The sequence below is a fragment of the Pteropus vampyrus genome, unplaced genomic scaffold, assembly GCF_000151845.1.
Source record: "Pteropus vampyrus isolate Shadow unplaced genomic scaffold, Pvam_2.0 Scaffold2, whole genome shotgun sequence".
Classification (NCBI taxonomy): domain Eukaryota; kingdom Metazoa; phylum Chordata; class Mammalia; order Chiroptera; family Pteropodidae; genus Pteropus; species Pteropus vampyrus.
The window spans coordinates 29,757,152-29,774,183 of NW_011888783.1; the positions used below are offsets into that span (position 1 = coordinate 29,757,152).

General features: G+C 34.4%; 1 protein-coding gene across 4 annotated transcripts in view; it reads right to left on the bottom strand.

Moving 5' to 3' along the window:
- Positions 1-17,032, bottom strand: part of GPD2 (glycerol-3-phosphate dehydrogenase 2) — a 128,546-nt gene that overhangs the window by 24,814 nt on the left and 86,700 nt on the right. For all 4 annotated transcript variants that reach the window (XM_011359196.2, XM_011359171.2, XM_011359180.2 and 1 more), the window contains 3 exons: positions 9,223-9,387; positions 8,236-8,380; positions 1,700-1,893 (listed from right to left, as the gene is read on the bottom strand). In XM_011359196.2, the coding sequence (XP_011357498.1) occupies positions 1,700-1,893; positions 8,236-8,380; positions 9,223-9,387 (504 nt within the window). The remainder of the gene's footprint in view (positions 1-1,699; positions 1,894-8,235; positions 8,381-9,222; positions 9,388-17,032) is intronic.

The window sequence follows — 17,032 nt, forward strand, 5'->3', positions numbered from 1 at the left end:
GTCTTTGTTACAGCCCAAAGCTCATTTCGCTGGTGGAAATCCCCACCTATGATACGGGCATGGAGGCCTTTTGGAACCATATCTGTTTCCCGCACAGCACATATAAGCAGTTAGATTTCTCATCATTATTGCAGTGAGTTACATCAAGATGAATATTAAGTCTTTGCATATCCTCCACTGAAGCTAACATTATAGAATATTCCTGATATAAACAGACTTTTTCAAAAATCTTAAACTTTCTACCTTAATATAGAAAGATTATCAAACTGCCATCAGCATCAAAAAATCCTAAAAGCACCTATTGCTCATTCATTTTAATTCAAAACAATCATGAGTGGCATACTAGATAGATAACAAGCTTTGTAGCTGAATAAAGAATCTTTACCCTCAAAGAACTCCAAGTGAAAAATATATCTTAGACTATGACCTATAATATGTGATATACTAGACCAACCTTCTATGGGAGTACAAACGATACGTGGTTTCTGAAGTATAAATAATACTTTGCCAAGATGAAAAGTTGGGGGAAAGGGTATCCCAAAGCAAGGCTTCAATCTGAACAGGGCAGGAGGTTTAAAAGTACATGACCTGATATGGAAATAGTAATACAACATGATTCGACCATAGACTGCCAAAAGATAGTCGAATGTAAACCTAAAAAGACAAGTTGTGAAAAACCTAAGATCTCATGCAAGATAGTTTAGAACTGTTCCAAAATTTAGTGGGGAGACATCCAAGGGACATTTTAGTGCAGGGAAGTGATAATCGGAATTGTTTTAGAAAGTGAGTTCTGAAGAAAAAAATCAGGCCGGGTGGAAACAGAAACCTGACATCTGACGTATGGAAGCTAGTTAGGGAGCCAATGCAAAAGTTCAAGTGAGAAATGGCACAGGTGTGAACCAGGACAATAAGGTGAAATGGGATTCACATGATACTTCGGAGTGAGTATAAACAGAATTTGGACTGGATTTGGAAAGAGAAGGATCACCATTTATAGAATGGGTGATTAGATGGATGATGAGGCTATTAACCAAGATAGGAAACACATAAGGATGATGTTTGGAAACTTCTGAAATTAGCCTGGATTAAAAAAAAAAATCACTATATGTGTTCATTAGAGAAAATGTTACGACATTCACGTTAAACCAAAGTATGCCCAGATAAACAACGGAAAGAAGTAAACTTTGGTCTTTTCAATTAAAGCAAGCCTACTTATCCTTCTTAGCTAAATCCGTTGTTGACATTCTACTTTCCACTTAGTAACAGGTCACTAAGCTTCTTAGAATATATATCTCTATCGTCTCATTTATCTAAATATTTGCTATGTACATCCCATATCTGTAAATCAGATCTTCCCAAGCTCTAAAGATTAAACAGCAATGTGAACATTTTATACTCTTCTTGAAGAGCATATATATTTAGAGCTCACGTATGGCACTCCAACACTGCCATTAGAAATCATCAGAAAAGGACGGTATGAGTTTCATGCGGATGTAGAAAATAGAAAAAAAAAAAAGGCAACTTTTTCCCACTGTTATAATTTGGTCTTCATAAATCTTCTAGAAGAAGTGGTTAGTACATAAGAATTAGCCAGGTGTGAAGGTGGGTTAGACTGAAGACATGGTAGTTACCTAGAGAGTTAGAATGGTTTGTGAGATGTGAAAGAGAGAAGACAAACTTAAAGGAATGAAAACGTTACCTTCAACATCACAACTCAGGTAGTTACGCACTTCATTCAAAATGAAGTTGATATCTTCTTCCGAAGGAATAGGATGCTGTGTGATATCAGTTGGAGTGTCGGTAGTACCGGCTATAGTCATTTTTTGCCAGGGTAAGAAGAAAATAACTCGCCCATCACTGGTAGCTGGGTCAAGAAGTCCCATACTTTCTGGACTGAGGTAAAGAGATTATTTTTTATTTTTTATTTTTTTTGAAATTGGCAAACATTTAATCTTAATCTATAGTTTATTTTATTCACCCATTTTCATCTAAACAAGAAAAGCATGAGCTATTACTTCTACTGCTGCTACCCTAATCTAGAAATTCCTAAAAGAAAAAAAAACAATTTTGGTAGCAAAAAGGAATGGAGCAAGTGTGATAATAATATTCCATAGCAGAACCAGCCCTCCCCAACTCAAAAATGCAAAGTTAATTAAGAAAGTGAAATTCAGCTTACAACTGTTTGTGTTTTTATACTCCTGGACCGTTCACATCAGATAATGGCAGTGAGATAAATGTCTATAATTTCTTTTATAATGGCCAATGAAGGAAAGTTCTTCAACCTTTTTTTAAGTTAAGTCTATGAAAAGTGTTTTTCAGGGACATCTGACATTTGGCACATCTCTCAGAAGCATATGAGAAAAGTGAAGGGTCTAACTTTCTAGAAACTAAAATGTAATCAAAAAGTTCTTTACTGTTTTGTGCCTAGATGAACTTGTACCACTTCACCAAATATGAGATTTCTTACTTTATTTCAATTTTACAGAAATCTCAAGAAGTACATCCATGAGAAAAGAGCTCAATTTTCTACTACTACCTAAATAACATTGTACTAGGATAAGGTCACAAAAGAGAGGCATGTCTTAGCAAGGAAAATCTTTAAACAGACAGAAGATGCTAGTATCTTATGCTATTAAATCAAGGTTCACAGATGCCTCTTGTGACAGATTATATAAAATCTTCCAAAATATTAATCAAGAATTTTCACTAAGCGTACTTAATATTCTAAAACCAAATTATAAAACACACTTGAAAGAACAGGCAACTATAAAAAAATAAACATTAACAAAACCTGTCTAATTTTATTATTAAATCACTAGAAACTTGTTTTAATGTATTTGTTAACCATTCAAAGAAATCTGGAGAAGTTATTAAGGAGTGAGAGAAATCTGAAAGTGTCATATATAATTAGAATATTACAAATCTTCAGATGACTGTTTCAATTTTAATTCTCAAAACAAACTTGGGTTAAAGTTTATTGTAAGGTATTTTCAGTTTCTGTTAATCAAATTTCTACAATAGAAAACCATTTTATTTGATTTGATAAATTTCAAGAAATCCCTCTTACACCCACAAACTTAAAAGGCCATACAGTCAACTTTTTGTTTATCATTCCCTTAAAAAAAAGTTTTTTTAACCCACACTGATTCAATGTGTAAGGATGAGAGACTAACAACTATTTAAAAGCAAATCGAAAATATATTTTTTTATGAAAAAGAAATCTACAGTCAGTTTAGTTAATGCATCTTCTTTATTTAAACCACAAGTAGTACTAGTCTTTCCTTGCAAACTCATCAGCCCCAGGATATGCCTGCCATGTCTACACTGACTTTGTAGAGAGGAATCACTGTCTACAGCCTACCCAGGAAAGACTCAGGAGAAGTATGCCACAGTTCTATTTAGCATAGGCAAAAAGCACCACAGAAATATGTCAATTATTTAAACCTTCAGCTTTCATCTTCACTCAGGATTACTTGAAATGACTTTTACTTTCATTTTTATATATTGAAAACTATAGTAATATTTTCAGTCTGCATGACTATATATTTTTTTCCTTTGTCATAAGACTTTCTAAAAATCTTAAAAGAAACTAGTTAATTATGTGTTTCATAAGCACTTAATTCGAACCTGGGTTAATATGTCCTTAGATTAAATCGGTCACTTTGAAATTAGAAATGAATTCATTCAGAGTTCAAGTTTTCAATTAGATAAATAGTACTATATTGAAACAAAAAGAGAAATTCCATATTCTAACATTTAAGAAAAAAATTATATGTTTTATATATAATCATTTTATGGACCAGATATCACATGATATGCCCAAATAACTCAATAAACCTGATCAATTTTAGCATTACAATATAATAGTCAGGATCCTAGACATGAAATGTTGTTAGAAAAGCACAACTACTAAATCCTTTAAAACCTTTCAATGCAATAAAAACAATTTAAAGGGTGCAGGTGATGGTTACCAATACATGTAACTGGAACCTGTAGAGAATCAACTGCTTAAGTGAAGACATATGTGTCAAACGTAAAATTAACAAGCACAGAGGGAAGACAAAGCTATTAATGTAAGGTATAAAAATTTAAGAATCCACTTGGAAATACCTTTCATCAGTTCTGAATTACCTAATTCACACTCTCTCTCGGGAAAAGAATTATTTATTTATTTATTTTTTAGATGAAGGATTAATTCTGCAAGGTCACAGTGAAGTTTGAAAATGAATATCAACTATGGTAATGGTATATACAATACAGTGAGGCATAGATCATTTTCAATATGTATGATTCACTTGAAATCAGGAGCAAAAGCTTGCTGCTAATTAATGTGTATGTCTAGGATTAAATGTAATGAACAGTTTTCTCATGCAGACCACTGCCTTGCTGAAGTACCTTTATTTAAACTGAAATCAATGTATTGTTAACTACTTAGCAATCAGTGTTAGAGCTAACAGTATGCACACACATACAGAAAAAATATTGACCTCTTGTCAATGATAAAAAGCATCTGTAGGCTAGAAGAAGGAGATGATTATTTCCATGTATTTCAGTCATTTGTTGTATTGTTGCTGCTTTTGTAAGAAATAACCACAACTGTAATGAAAATTCGATTTATTCTTAAATAAACAAAAGTGTCTTTAAACATAAATGATTTGTGTGTTGAATTTTCTGAAATTAAAATACTCCCCACCAACCCCCCAAAAAAGAAAGCTGTTACCATAGCACAAGAGAATTCCACAGGTGGAATCTGAGGGTCATAACAAGCTTAATAAATGCCATAAAAGTACTCTGAAAACAGCCCAACATGACATACTGCACACATGGTCCTCCCTCTTCATTTAGCAGCCTACACTCAATAGATCAGTTGCAAGTGAACTCACTGCATCTCCAAACTGAGTAGGTTCTAATTGAAAGGTTAGGTCTTAAGTAATTATCAGGTAGTTTATAGAGCAGCCCCAGAAAGTCTAACTCATCCCGAGCACCTAGTCGAACCCTCGAGTTATAATTGCTGAGTGCGACAGACTGATGAACCTAGAGAACCGTTTCAGTCTCAGAACTCCTGACCCCATCCAAGAGAATGAATTGATATGGAGAGCAAAACTATACTCTGGGATGCTAGAGTTACAGCTGCTCCAGGTCCATGATAAAAGAGGAAATAACCCCTTAATCCAAGCTGCAATCTCAAACCATGGGTCTCATCTGCAACAGAGCTGGAACAGGAACTGCGCTCCAGACCACTCCTTAAAGGTTCCTGCAGGCTGGGTAGTGGTTATATAGTTCAAAGTGCTAAACATGGGGATATTCATTTCTTCCAAAGTAGGATGAGATCAATCACTGCATCTTAGACTGAGACAGACCCACCTCTGACTAACACTTTCATAATTGATGGGTAGGGGACCCAAAATTAATGCTAAATTTTTACGATAAAGAAAGGCATTCTATTTTGAAAATATTACATCCAGGTGACATATATTTATATTTCTTAAGAAACATCTATTTACTCTGTAATTAGCATATTATAAATCATAGTACAGAACAATATATGTAGCATGACCTCTTTCAAGTAAAAATTTTAAAGGAATCAGAAGGAAGTGTTGCCGATTACCTGAGAAGTGGGGTGATAAGGTGAGGGGCATGAGGAAGAAAGCAAAGGAGTATTGCTTTCCCTTTTCATTTTGTATCTTTCTATTTTTCTATAGTGATTACTTTTATTTTTTGCACAGTTCTCTGAGCAGTAAAACTAGTAAAACAAAGAATCATTTTATTTTCCTGTTTGAACTTCTCTATGCTTAACAATTCCCTCGGTGTTATAATAACATTTTAATTTTTTTAAAAAAACAATCTCAATTTGGGCAAGTTAACACAAAAAACAATGAGTAGAATTCATTCAAAAAGTATTTACCAGTCACTATTATGTGCTAGATACTATATCAGGAGCTAGGGATATAGCGGTCAACAAAATAGATAAAAAATAATCAAAGGATCATTGTCAAAATGTATACACATTAAGTACTATCATACGACAAGGAACCAGAAGCTGAAAGAAGCAGCTTGCCAAGGTCACACAGTTAGCAAGAAGTAAACCGATCAACAAAACTTGACACCAGGAAACTTGACACCAAAGTATCGCCTTAAAACTCACTCATACTGTCTCCTCTGTGCACCCTGAAAGAGCAGAATGTCTTCTCATTTTAATGAAGGGCAAACTGAGGTTCAGAGAATACAGTGGCTAGTCCCAAATGATGTCATTATTAAGTGGCAAAATTAACATAGGGAATAAATGTCCTCTGAAGTCATGTGAAAGTAGTGAAGAAAACACATGAGAAATTATGTTAATTCTAGTGAGATCTAAACAAATATAAGGATTATGATGATGTGTATGTCTATAGGTATTAGATCTATACTCTAAGAGATATTAAAAAAATAAACCTCTCCAAAAAACTTTTAAACTAGCTGGCCTTGCATATTTTTAATCCAAAACAAAATAAACGTATACAATTACGTCTGGAATTATTGTTGAAAATTTCTTTGTATACAAGAAACATTTATAACATTTACATATATTTACATCTTTCCTTTTCATTTGAACTAAACTTCTGGCTAGCAGTTTTTAAAACTCTATTAAGTATCACTGCATAAATTTTTATTATTAAGAGTGGAAGCATCCTGGTTTCTCCAGTCCTAAGTAAAAATACTAACACCTATCAACCAATAATATAGACATTTAGAAAATGAGAAATAAATTTTAGAAGTTGTTGGATAAAAAATTATCTTTAATATTTTTCTTGGCAGAAGTGTATTTGATACAAATGAGGTGTATCTTGGGCTTTCTTCAGGAATATTTAGTTACTGAAACACTGATACTAAAGCAGCAGCATCCATTACATAGCAGGACAGTGTTCCAGGAGAATGCAGATATTAAACAAAATATCATAGATTCATACATCTATTTTATCAAATATTAATTTATTTGTCCTTTATGAAAAAACAGCAGTGATAACTCTCATTCTAAACACATTACCTAGAAATTATCACCTTTAACTCATAATCATATTACCTACAGAAAATCACCATTAGTATTTAACATATTTTTTAGTCTTTATATACTTTTATAATTTCTAGATTATATTGCACATATAATCTTGTGTCCTTCATTCTAAACTGACATTGTTTAGAAAGTCTGGATCATTAGCATTTTCCTAGGAGATTAAAATTATTTATGATTTTTAATGACTATGTAATATTCCCTTGTTCAGATACACATAATTTACTTAACTATTTTCCTAAGGTTAGGGTATGAAGTGGTTTCTAATATTTCTCAGCTACAAATAATATCATAATAAATACCTTGAGCATAAGTCACTATTTCATATAGAATAACTAGTTCGCCTGCTAGATTTACTACACATGAAAATAAAAATCGTATACATGTGACATACTCTTAACATTGTCATATGAATTTTTTCCACTGATGTAGTTTAGGAGTAACCATTGTTAATTTCTTAGCTAGGACCATATAAATGTTCCTTTCATAATTTTTTAACATCTACAAAAATAGAATAGTTTAATGTGCCCTTCACCCAACTTTAACTATTTTCCATTAATAGATATTTTTATTTTATCTCTATCCCTATTGTTCGATTTCTGATTATCTTTGTTAATATCTTGATTAGAAATTATACCTGATTTTTATTTACTACAATATTTTCAAAGGGTATTTCATAATTTATAAATATAACAATACTTGAGTGGTCCTTACTTTCAGCTTCTTCATAAGCAAATTTGGGTGTTTTATAAAATTAACTTTTTAATTTTTTTAATTAAAATGTCCTTTATGAAAATTTTTACCAAATTGACTTTTAATGTTTTAATGAAAATCTACAAATACTAAGGCTTAATCTCTCAAGGTGCGTATACTGAAGAAAGTACAAAAATGGATTCCAAATCATTAACTTCTAGAAAGGAGTATTGCCATAAAAGCTAAAACATTCCCAAGTCTGGTTTGTTTTTGTGTCTTGGATGAGTTCCTTTACTTATTTCTCCTCATTTTTGTTTGTCTGTTTTTTAATAACAGTTGACATACAATATTCTATTAGTTTTAGGTGTACAACATAGTGATTAGACATATTTCTCCTCATCTACTATTAAGTAAGGTGTGCTAAAAGAATAAATACAGATAATTTCTGTGGTCCTCATTCTTTGGTGAGGATCACCGAGTTGGAAGACAGTTACCTGTAATAACCAGGCATCACAATGTGGACACCAGCACTCGGCTGGCAGATAGCTGTGGCGCACTTATCATCCATTTTGCGCACAGTGTCTGTGAAAGGTCCCGTGGCATTGATAACACATTTGGCTCTCACATCAAATTCCTGCCCTGTGAAAGAAAGTAGCATCAGTCACACACCCCATTTGTTTCTCTGCTCACTGATGCTTTGGATTATTCATTCATCTATTAACTTAAACTATGGTGAAGTATATTGTATACCACACTAAGAGACATGAGCAGCCAGAGTTATTTAAAGCCACACAAAAGGCTCCCATCTGAGTAAAATTGCCAAAAATAAGTCCAAATTGAAAAGTGGTGTGGGGGGAAGCATGCTACTTTCTCATTTCAGCTCTCAGTTATTTTGCAAAATTCCTAGCATCAAAGTGCCAAATATGGAGAAAGTGAGATGAGTAAATAAGCTGTCATCTTCATAAAATTCAAATGTATAAACAATGTTGCCATGACACAATACATTTCACAGTGTTGGTTTTCTTCAAGGAAACAATGTAGTTTTGAAACTGCCTACATGGCCATAAAACCGGGACAAGAATGAAAATCTAACCAAAATTAAGGTGATTGACTTTAACGACATGTAAATGCACTGCCTGCGTTGTCTAAATGATACTTTGAAACTTGGCACATTTATTTCATTTTATTAATAACATGTTTCTGTAAAGAAAACGAAATGCATTCATATCTGTGGGAATTTTGTGGGCATTTCTTATTATTATCATTATTAGTAGTAGTATTTAATACAAAGGGGAAAATTGGCAAGTCCCACAAGGGAAAATTTTCATGTTAAACCAGTCATTGTTGACAATAAAGAATGTAATTAAGATGACTCTGAAATCTGGCTTAAATAAAAGAGAAGTGACAGAAAAATTATAATTCAGTCATTACATAGGCAAGGCAAGATGCTAAAAAATACCCCTGCCAGAGTCTTGGCGTACCTGTGAGTACATCCTTGCACCGTGCGCCGCTCACACGCTCTTTCCCTGTTTCGGGATCTGTCTTCTTCAGCAAGCTCATGACCTCCATGTAATTAGCCGTGGCAGCCCCATACCTGGCAGCAGTGAGAGCAATGGCAAGGTTCATCCGTGCATCGTTGTGCTGTCCTGCAGCAGGGGAAAGCATCAGAGGAGGGACAGGAGTCACCTCAAGCCACAGACTGGTGGTAAAGAAGTATGTCACAACAGATATGTCACATCTGTTCCTGTCACCTAGAATATACTGATGGCTGGTCAGCTCTAGAGGGCATGATTTAAAAATACATGGTCATTCTCGGTCAGGCATTTACCTGCCACTTTGGCAAGTGCACTTTTGAACCGCAAAAAAAGCATGTCCCTTTTTTCCTACAGAGCTCATATCAATTAGCTGAAAGTTAAGCAATAAGTAATTATTCTCTCAGTTTGGGAACATATGTATATGTCAGACTTTTCCCAATACAGACAACCCGTATGCATGAAAGTGAAGCAATTCAAAACTTCAGAATATTTGACACCCCAACTGGTGTTGATTAACAATTTTTATGAGTATGTGCTCTATCTAATATTCAAAATCAAAAGCTTAATCTTCCATAGAGAATTTCTCAGTATTCTGTAAAAGGATTTTTCTTGGTTTGAATTTTGATCAGAGCTCCTTAAAATGTAACATTTTTTAAATCACACATAAAAGGTAAGAAATTAAGCAGGGCAAAATTTAATTACTGAACAATTCCTACCTGTATTGTTAAAGATTTATTGCTGAAAAAAGCCTAGTTAAAGAAAACTAAGGGGGAGGAGAAGGGGGGAAAAATGATTAATCACTTTAAAATACTGGCATCACTAGAGACTTTTTCTATTTATTATTGCCAGTGGAGTTAACGCTGACCAGGAAGAATTACTCTACATTGCAAGGGCCAGGTTCTCTGTGCCCTGAATAATTAATTACCCAGGGCTAGATGTATTGAAGCAGGGTTCAAATTTCCACATATTGGGATCATTTCTATCAAGATAATACTGATAAAGGGATGAATTTGTAATGAATATTGTTGTTGATTTATGTTGCCAGCATACCAAACATTTAGTATAAATGGTTTATGTAAAGTTTCTTCCTTGTGATTCAGTCTGTGCAGGGCCAGAAGCACTACCTAGGTAATCTGTTCCAGCTAAAAGGGCAAAGTTATAAAGAGAGAATCAATGACTGAAGATGCTGCTGCCCCTCCCTGAAAACATCTTATTCTAAAACTGCTGAACTAATACAATCAGCCAAGAACCTTTCCCTCAAAATTAAATCCTCTATCAAGTGAAGAATGCACATTAAACTTCAAAATGCAGGATGAAAAGTTATTTTATCTAAAAATTAATAGAAAGAAAGTAGAAGAAAGTAAACAATAGCATCGGCAGTAGCTGAGCCAGAAGTGGGAAGAAGGGTAGCATTCTATTAATTCCAACTCAGCATGACCCTAAAGTTGCTAATAAAATAGTCAGTAAGGTATACTTTAAGAAACCAACTTTTATTAATGTAAGGCTCCTTACTTCAAATTGAAATATGCTCCATAAAGCTAAATGCATACAAAGAGTCCAAAGAAACGAAAGAAAAAATTCCATTACAGATCTTCTTTTTAAAGAGAGTATACGTCTAAAGAGAGTACCCATCCCATCCAATCTTTCTAAGAGAAAAAAAAAAAAAAATCACAAAAAGTCCAAGTCATATTTGTGTGGTAGCGAAACACTCATCCATCCAGGTGTGCCTTGATTTACACACAGGAGAAGTCTCTGGAAAACCATGTGTAAATTAACTATTTTAAATCCTATATGAAGTCACTGTTCAAATGAACCAGGCAGAAATCCCACTTATTAAATGACAAATTCCTTGGTAAAATCATATATCTGTTACACAATAATCTGGTAATAAAACTCTAAGTTTCAAAAAAAAATCTTTCTTTTAGTACCTTTTTAAAATATAAAATCTTATTAGAACTATTGGTATGGGTCATCAGGCTCTGTTACTTCTATGCTAAGAAATGCCACCCTAATTAGCTTCTAAATCCCAATACTTCTGAAGGTAAACAAGATCAACCTCAATTAAAAGTGTGAGGTGAAAACAAGTTCCTTCAGCCCTTATTTTGCATGCCTGCTCTGATACCCGGCAGCACTTATTTAAGAAGGCACTTGGTGCTATGAGGCTCCTCTGCCAGAATTCTACTCCCATTATTTTCACTATCTAGGAACATCAAATTATTTGCAACTTCTTGAACATTTATGTCATTTCACATCTTGCTTTTGCCCACACTCATTTTTCTGGCTGGAATACCACTGTGAAAGTTTTGGACTACTCCTATTCCTCTCTCATGATCTGGTTCAAACATCACCCCATGAAGTCGTCCCTTATCTGCATCCCTCTAAGGCAAAGTTGTTCATTCCTTCTTCTGAGTAGACATTATATGTTGTACATACATTTTTATAGTCTTTATGATACTATATTCATCCGTGTATCCATCGACTGAAAAAAATTATAAGCTTTGGTTATGAGTCAAGCACTGTAACAAATGCAGGGAACACAACAGTGAGAACGATATGGCATATTTCTGATCTCTATTCTCATAGAACTTACATTCCATTGTAATTACTCAATTTTTCATGTCTCCTTATCCCAGTCATGGGAAAGCAGGCAGCCTTACTTGCTCATCTTTTTTTTTCCCTTGTTAGTATCAAGCACAGAACAGGTATCCAGTAAGTGTTAAGTGTAGCCAAATTCCATAGATAAATAAGATTATTTATAGACTCAAGTATATAGTCTTAAAGATTTAACTTTATCATAATTTTGTATACACTTTTAAAACTTTATAGTCTTTATAGATTTACAATCTTATCTGTAACTATGGAATTGAATGCTTTGTCTCGTGTTAAAGAAATTTAAGGGGATCAGGGAAATCTCAGAAATGCATAAAATCTGAACTTAAATCCAAACTAGCCTTTATATTTAAGTTGTATAAGTGGGATGGAAGGAAAAATGGTTATGAATGATTTTCTCAAGACTTATCCCACAAGTTTCCCCTTGTTTGCAAGGGAAAGCAAACACAGTTATTAAAAGCTCCTAGAAATTGAGGAGTAAATTGACTTTTCTCTGGGCCCAGGAGCTCACACCTTCACCGAGAAGCTCCTTTCTCTGCAGACATTCAGTTTAATTCATGTACCTCCTTGGATACATAGCAGACCTACTCCCTTACCCACATTGAATTCACCCTTTACCCTCAGATACCCAGATGCTCACAGTGTATGCTTCCTGGGATAAGTGGTATATTTTCACCTTCTTAACTAAATTCCTCCCAGCCCCCTCTCCTGACATTTTGCAAGGTATCTGTACGCCTCCTGAAATTTTATTTCTTGAGAAAAAAAGTTTTTTGACAACACTGCATGTCATTGGAATGCGATACAATAATCTCAATTCCCCCACCCCATTGATCTGCTTATTAAAATTGGATTTTCAAATCTGTTGCCTTTGAGCCAGGGAACATACTATTCACTAATCAGGGAATAGCTTTCCATTGGCACCAACACAAGGATCCAGACGGGGACTGTGAAAATCTGTTTCCTACTCTTCTCCTTTTGCACTTGAAATCTTACATATGTGCACATACTGAACTTACAACTCATATGAGAGGAAGCACATAAGAGGTGGAACTATAACTGTTTTCCCTTGTTTAGAAAAACAAAATGTTAAATCAATCCACCAAAAAGAATGTGGGTCAGTGGTGGTTGAGAAGGATTTGCCTTACTCCTCAATGGCCTTGCACACGGGACAGTAAGAGAGATTTTAAATGAAAAATATTTTAGGATGTAATGATAGAATAGACCTCAAATATAAATATTTTGGAGACATAGCAATATTGCACTCCTTGGAGGGTTTCAAAGTTTGGCAACTAAGTTAACATGCAAAATAGCTGAAAAAAGAAAAATAATCATTGAATGTGTAAACGGTATGAAGAATGAGTAAATACAAAAAAAAAAAAAGTAACAAATTACCTTGGTCCTTCAGATCTAAAATTCTGTGATGCTATGAAATTCTACATACAATCTTTTAATACAGCACACTTTTAAATGGCCATTTACAGTGCACAGACCTAGCTATGTGAACCCAGGGATTCATACAGAAAGTTTGTTAGAAAAAATAGTCTTTAAAATTGCATTTGTCCATAACTTTACTGTTAATTAAAATTGCCAATGTTAAATGTTAAAAATATTTCTTTCCATCTCCCTGTGCCCTGACTCTGCTTCTAGAAGGAGGGGGAAAAAAAGGAAGCTTGAAAGAAAAAGTACTTCCTTAAAGATTTAATCCCATTTTTAACAAAATGTACAAGGCACGCTTCAATGTCTCAGACTGACAGTGTCACAATGACCTCTCAGGCGGCTTCTCCTTAGCCGTCAGGCAAAGATAATTCAAAGGCTAATAATCTACCAAACTCAAGTTGATTTAATATAATCATTATATTTAAAATTGCCCTGTCTGATGGGAAGAATACAGATTGATGCAGAGTAAAAAAGTGTGCATGCATGTGGAGGGGGAGGGATTACTAAATTCTGGTTTAAGTACATATGATGAATAAACTGAAAAAGGAAAACTCAAAATGAACACATACTTTTCATGGCAAATTGTGACGACAGTAAAATTTCCAAAAGTATATTATTTATAAAAGTTGTAATTTTTGTGGCTAGTGGTGGGGATCAGGGAGACACATGAAACAATTTAGGAAGCATGCACCTTACAAGATACAGTGGAGAATGGCTCTGGACTTGGAATGATTAGGTCACAAGTTTTGAGTACTTCTCTGGGCTTTAGTGTCCTATTAAAAAAGAGGAATTGGGTGGAACCTCTGAAATTATACAATGAATGTAATGGCTGATCTTCCATAGCTACTATCCTTTCACGATTTCACTGCAACTTTTTCCTGATTTCTGGTTACTCTCATGTCTGAAAAGAGAATGGACATTAATAAAGACCAAATGACAGGTGCTTTATAAAGCAAATCAGAAAAATAAAATCAGAAATCATATTCTTACATCAGATCTGAAATCATGATTTGATCAGCCTTCATAGGCTATGTAGTATATTGCAAAAATTGTTCCAATTCTTCACCCCTCCCTGTAGCTGTGCCATTTGCCTTGTGTCTTCACAGTGTCCTTTCCCACTCTGACTCTAGACTCAACCATGTAAAATTGTTTTGGTGAATGGAACGTTAGTAGATGTAGAAAAAAAAAAAAAAGGAGGCTATGCCAATGTCATAAAAACGATGGACACTCTGATGAGAGGCATGTGGCAAGTTTCCCCAATCATCCCAGCCAAGGCCATCTTACATCATCTGACAGTCAACACCTCCAAATGTGAGTGCAAGTTCAGCACAGACCAGAAGAATCTTAACCAATCCAATGCATAAGCAACAAATCCTAATTGTTTTTATTCTGCTGAAGTTTTATGGTTGCTGTTGTGTGGAATTGTGGGAATAGATAATTTATACAAGCAATGTAACCAATTTTCTAATAAAGTTAGTCCCAACTAAAAAACAGGGTCTATCTTCAAAACTGTATTCTAAGATGGCTAATTAGAACACAATCCATTTTCCTGTAAAAATGCTATAAATAAATGATGATGATATAATTAGTTTGTGCCACAAGAGCTATTTAGTGCACAGGTACCTGAATAAAGGCATCGGTAATGATTCTAACAGCCTCAATGCCCACAACTCCCTCCTGTGACCTCAATCCTCAAACACTGCTCCTCCTTCACACCTCCGGCCTTGTGTTCATGTTGTCCGTACTCCATGGAACATCTTACCCCACTTGGTGAACTATCAACTTTTCATCTTTCCTTAATGAAAACTTTCCTTGACTCTTCTCAAATACAATAGCCTTCTCTCCTCTGAGCTTCATGGCACTTTGTACATATATTTATTACAGCACAAACTATTTCTTAAACATTTGTATTTAACACTCATTTGTTGAGCGAATATGTACGCAATGTTTTTAATATGCCAGGGACTGTGCTAGGAATTGGGTTTAAAATGGACACCCAAGTAGTCACAGTTCCAGGCCTAGGGAAACTTGATTCTAATAATATGTTCCTAAAAGAACAGAGTGCATCTTATTCAATTTTGCTTTCCCAGTACCTACCATAGTATTTTCTACCTAGTAAATATTCAAATATTTGTTGAACAAATAAATAAGTTAATGTACATGATTATAGAACACAATCACAGGTCAGAGATTATTAAATAAAGGAAATATGCTCAAGGCTTAGAGATTCTAGGAACAGTCTCCAACCCCTCAGCCCTATCCCCACTATGGCTGTGGTCTCCACTGAACCAAGGGCCTATTATCTCTCAAACTAGCTACCCAGCAGACAATGGAAACAAGATGTCTTCTATCATAAGATCTTCAGTGAAAACACAAGCAAAAGGAGAAGGCCAGTGATAAAGTGGAAGCAAGTAAGTGTTTGATGTATGATTAGGACAGCCAGTAACAGATCCCTTTAACAAATATTGATTGAGTACATATTGTGAGCCAGGCATAATGCTTGGCACCAGGGATCCACTGAGTAGGAAGAATAAGAATACCCTAGTCTCTGCTCTGTGGAATGATGTTCTAATGCGGAAGAGAGATAAAACCAACTAAAATTAATTAAGACAATTAAAAATTGCAATAATAGAAAAAAGGAAAATATAGGTGGCAGGGAGAGCAACTTCCTGGGACAGGGGCCAAATTTTAGGCATGGCAGTTAGGGAAAGTGATCAAGATTAGAAAGAAGTAGAGAAAATACAGAGAAGGCAATTGAGTCCTAACAGGAAGACCACGTCTCATAAACTATAATCATTGCTAATTTTCAATTATATCTAAAGCTTATCTGAAGCATGAACTATCAGAAATGTGACTATAATATTAGCATGACCACATTTGAATAAATAGTGCCTGCGAAGTGATTTTTTTCATTCATTCTTTAAAATATTCATCTATATTTTATATACACTTATCAGAAATTAAGTTTAAAAATCTTCCTGGGTTAATGTACATTTTTGCAGGAAATGTCTTCTAATATAGACTAGTGAAACTCAAAATAAAAGCGTAAAATTCAAAGTTTATGAATTGGAGTAATTTGCTGTCACTTATCCATACTACGGTTCTCAAGAAGGGACACCTGTTAGCACTGAGCATGTAATCATTTTTATTATCAAATACAAAGGTACAATTAAATACAGGCACAGGATGTGACCTGCATCATAATTCTGCCAGGCCCTTCTCTTCACAATATCCTTTTCATTATCGTGGGCCTTTTGTTCCTTTATGCTTCTTTTGTCTCTCCCTAAGTTCTCGAATAAGCTATTTACAATCTGAATAATTAGCAATCAGTGTAGATCTGTGGTCTTTGGCCCCATGTAAACGAAACATTGTGAATTGCCTTAACGTGACATATTTAAGTACATAAAGTTTCTATACCCTCAGGACTCTCCTTTCTTGAAAAAGTTTTTAATGAATCTAATGAAATTTTCTACTTTTCAGACACTTAGCAATCTAGCTAGAGCTGAATAAAAATAAAACCACAAATGAAACTGCAAACAATAGAATGCTTTCAGTATTCATTAGCTATATCTGTACAACAAATATTCTATACATCAGTTTGCAATGAAGACTCCTCGCCACCATATCTACCCAAGACAAATAATTCTCTCTCAAGCATAAGCCAAAAATAGGTTTTTATACTTCTTAAGGAAGAAAAAAGGGAAAAGGA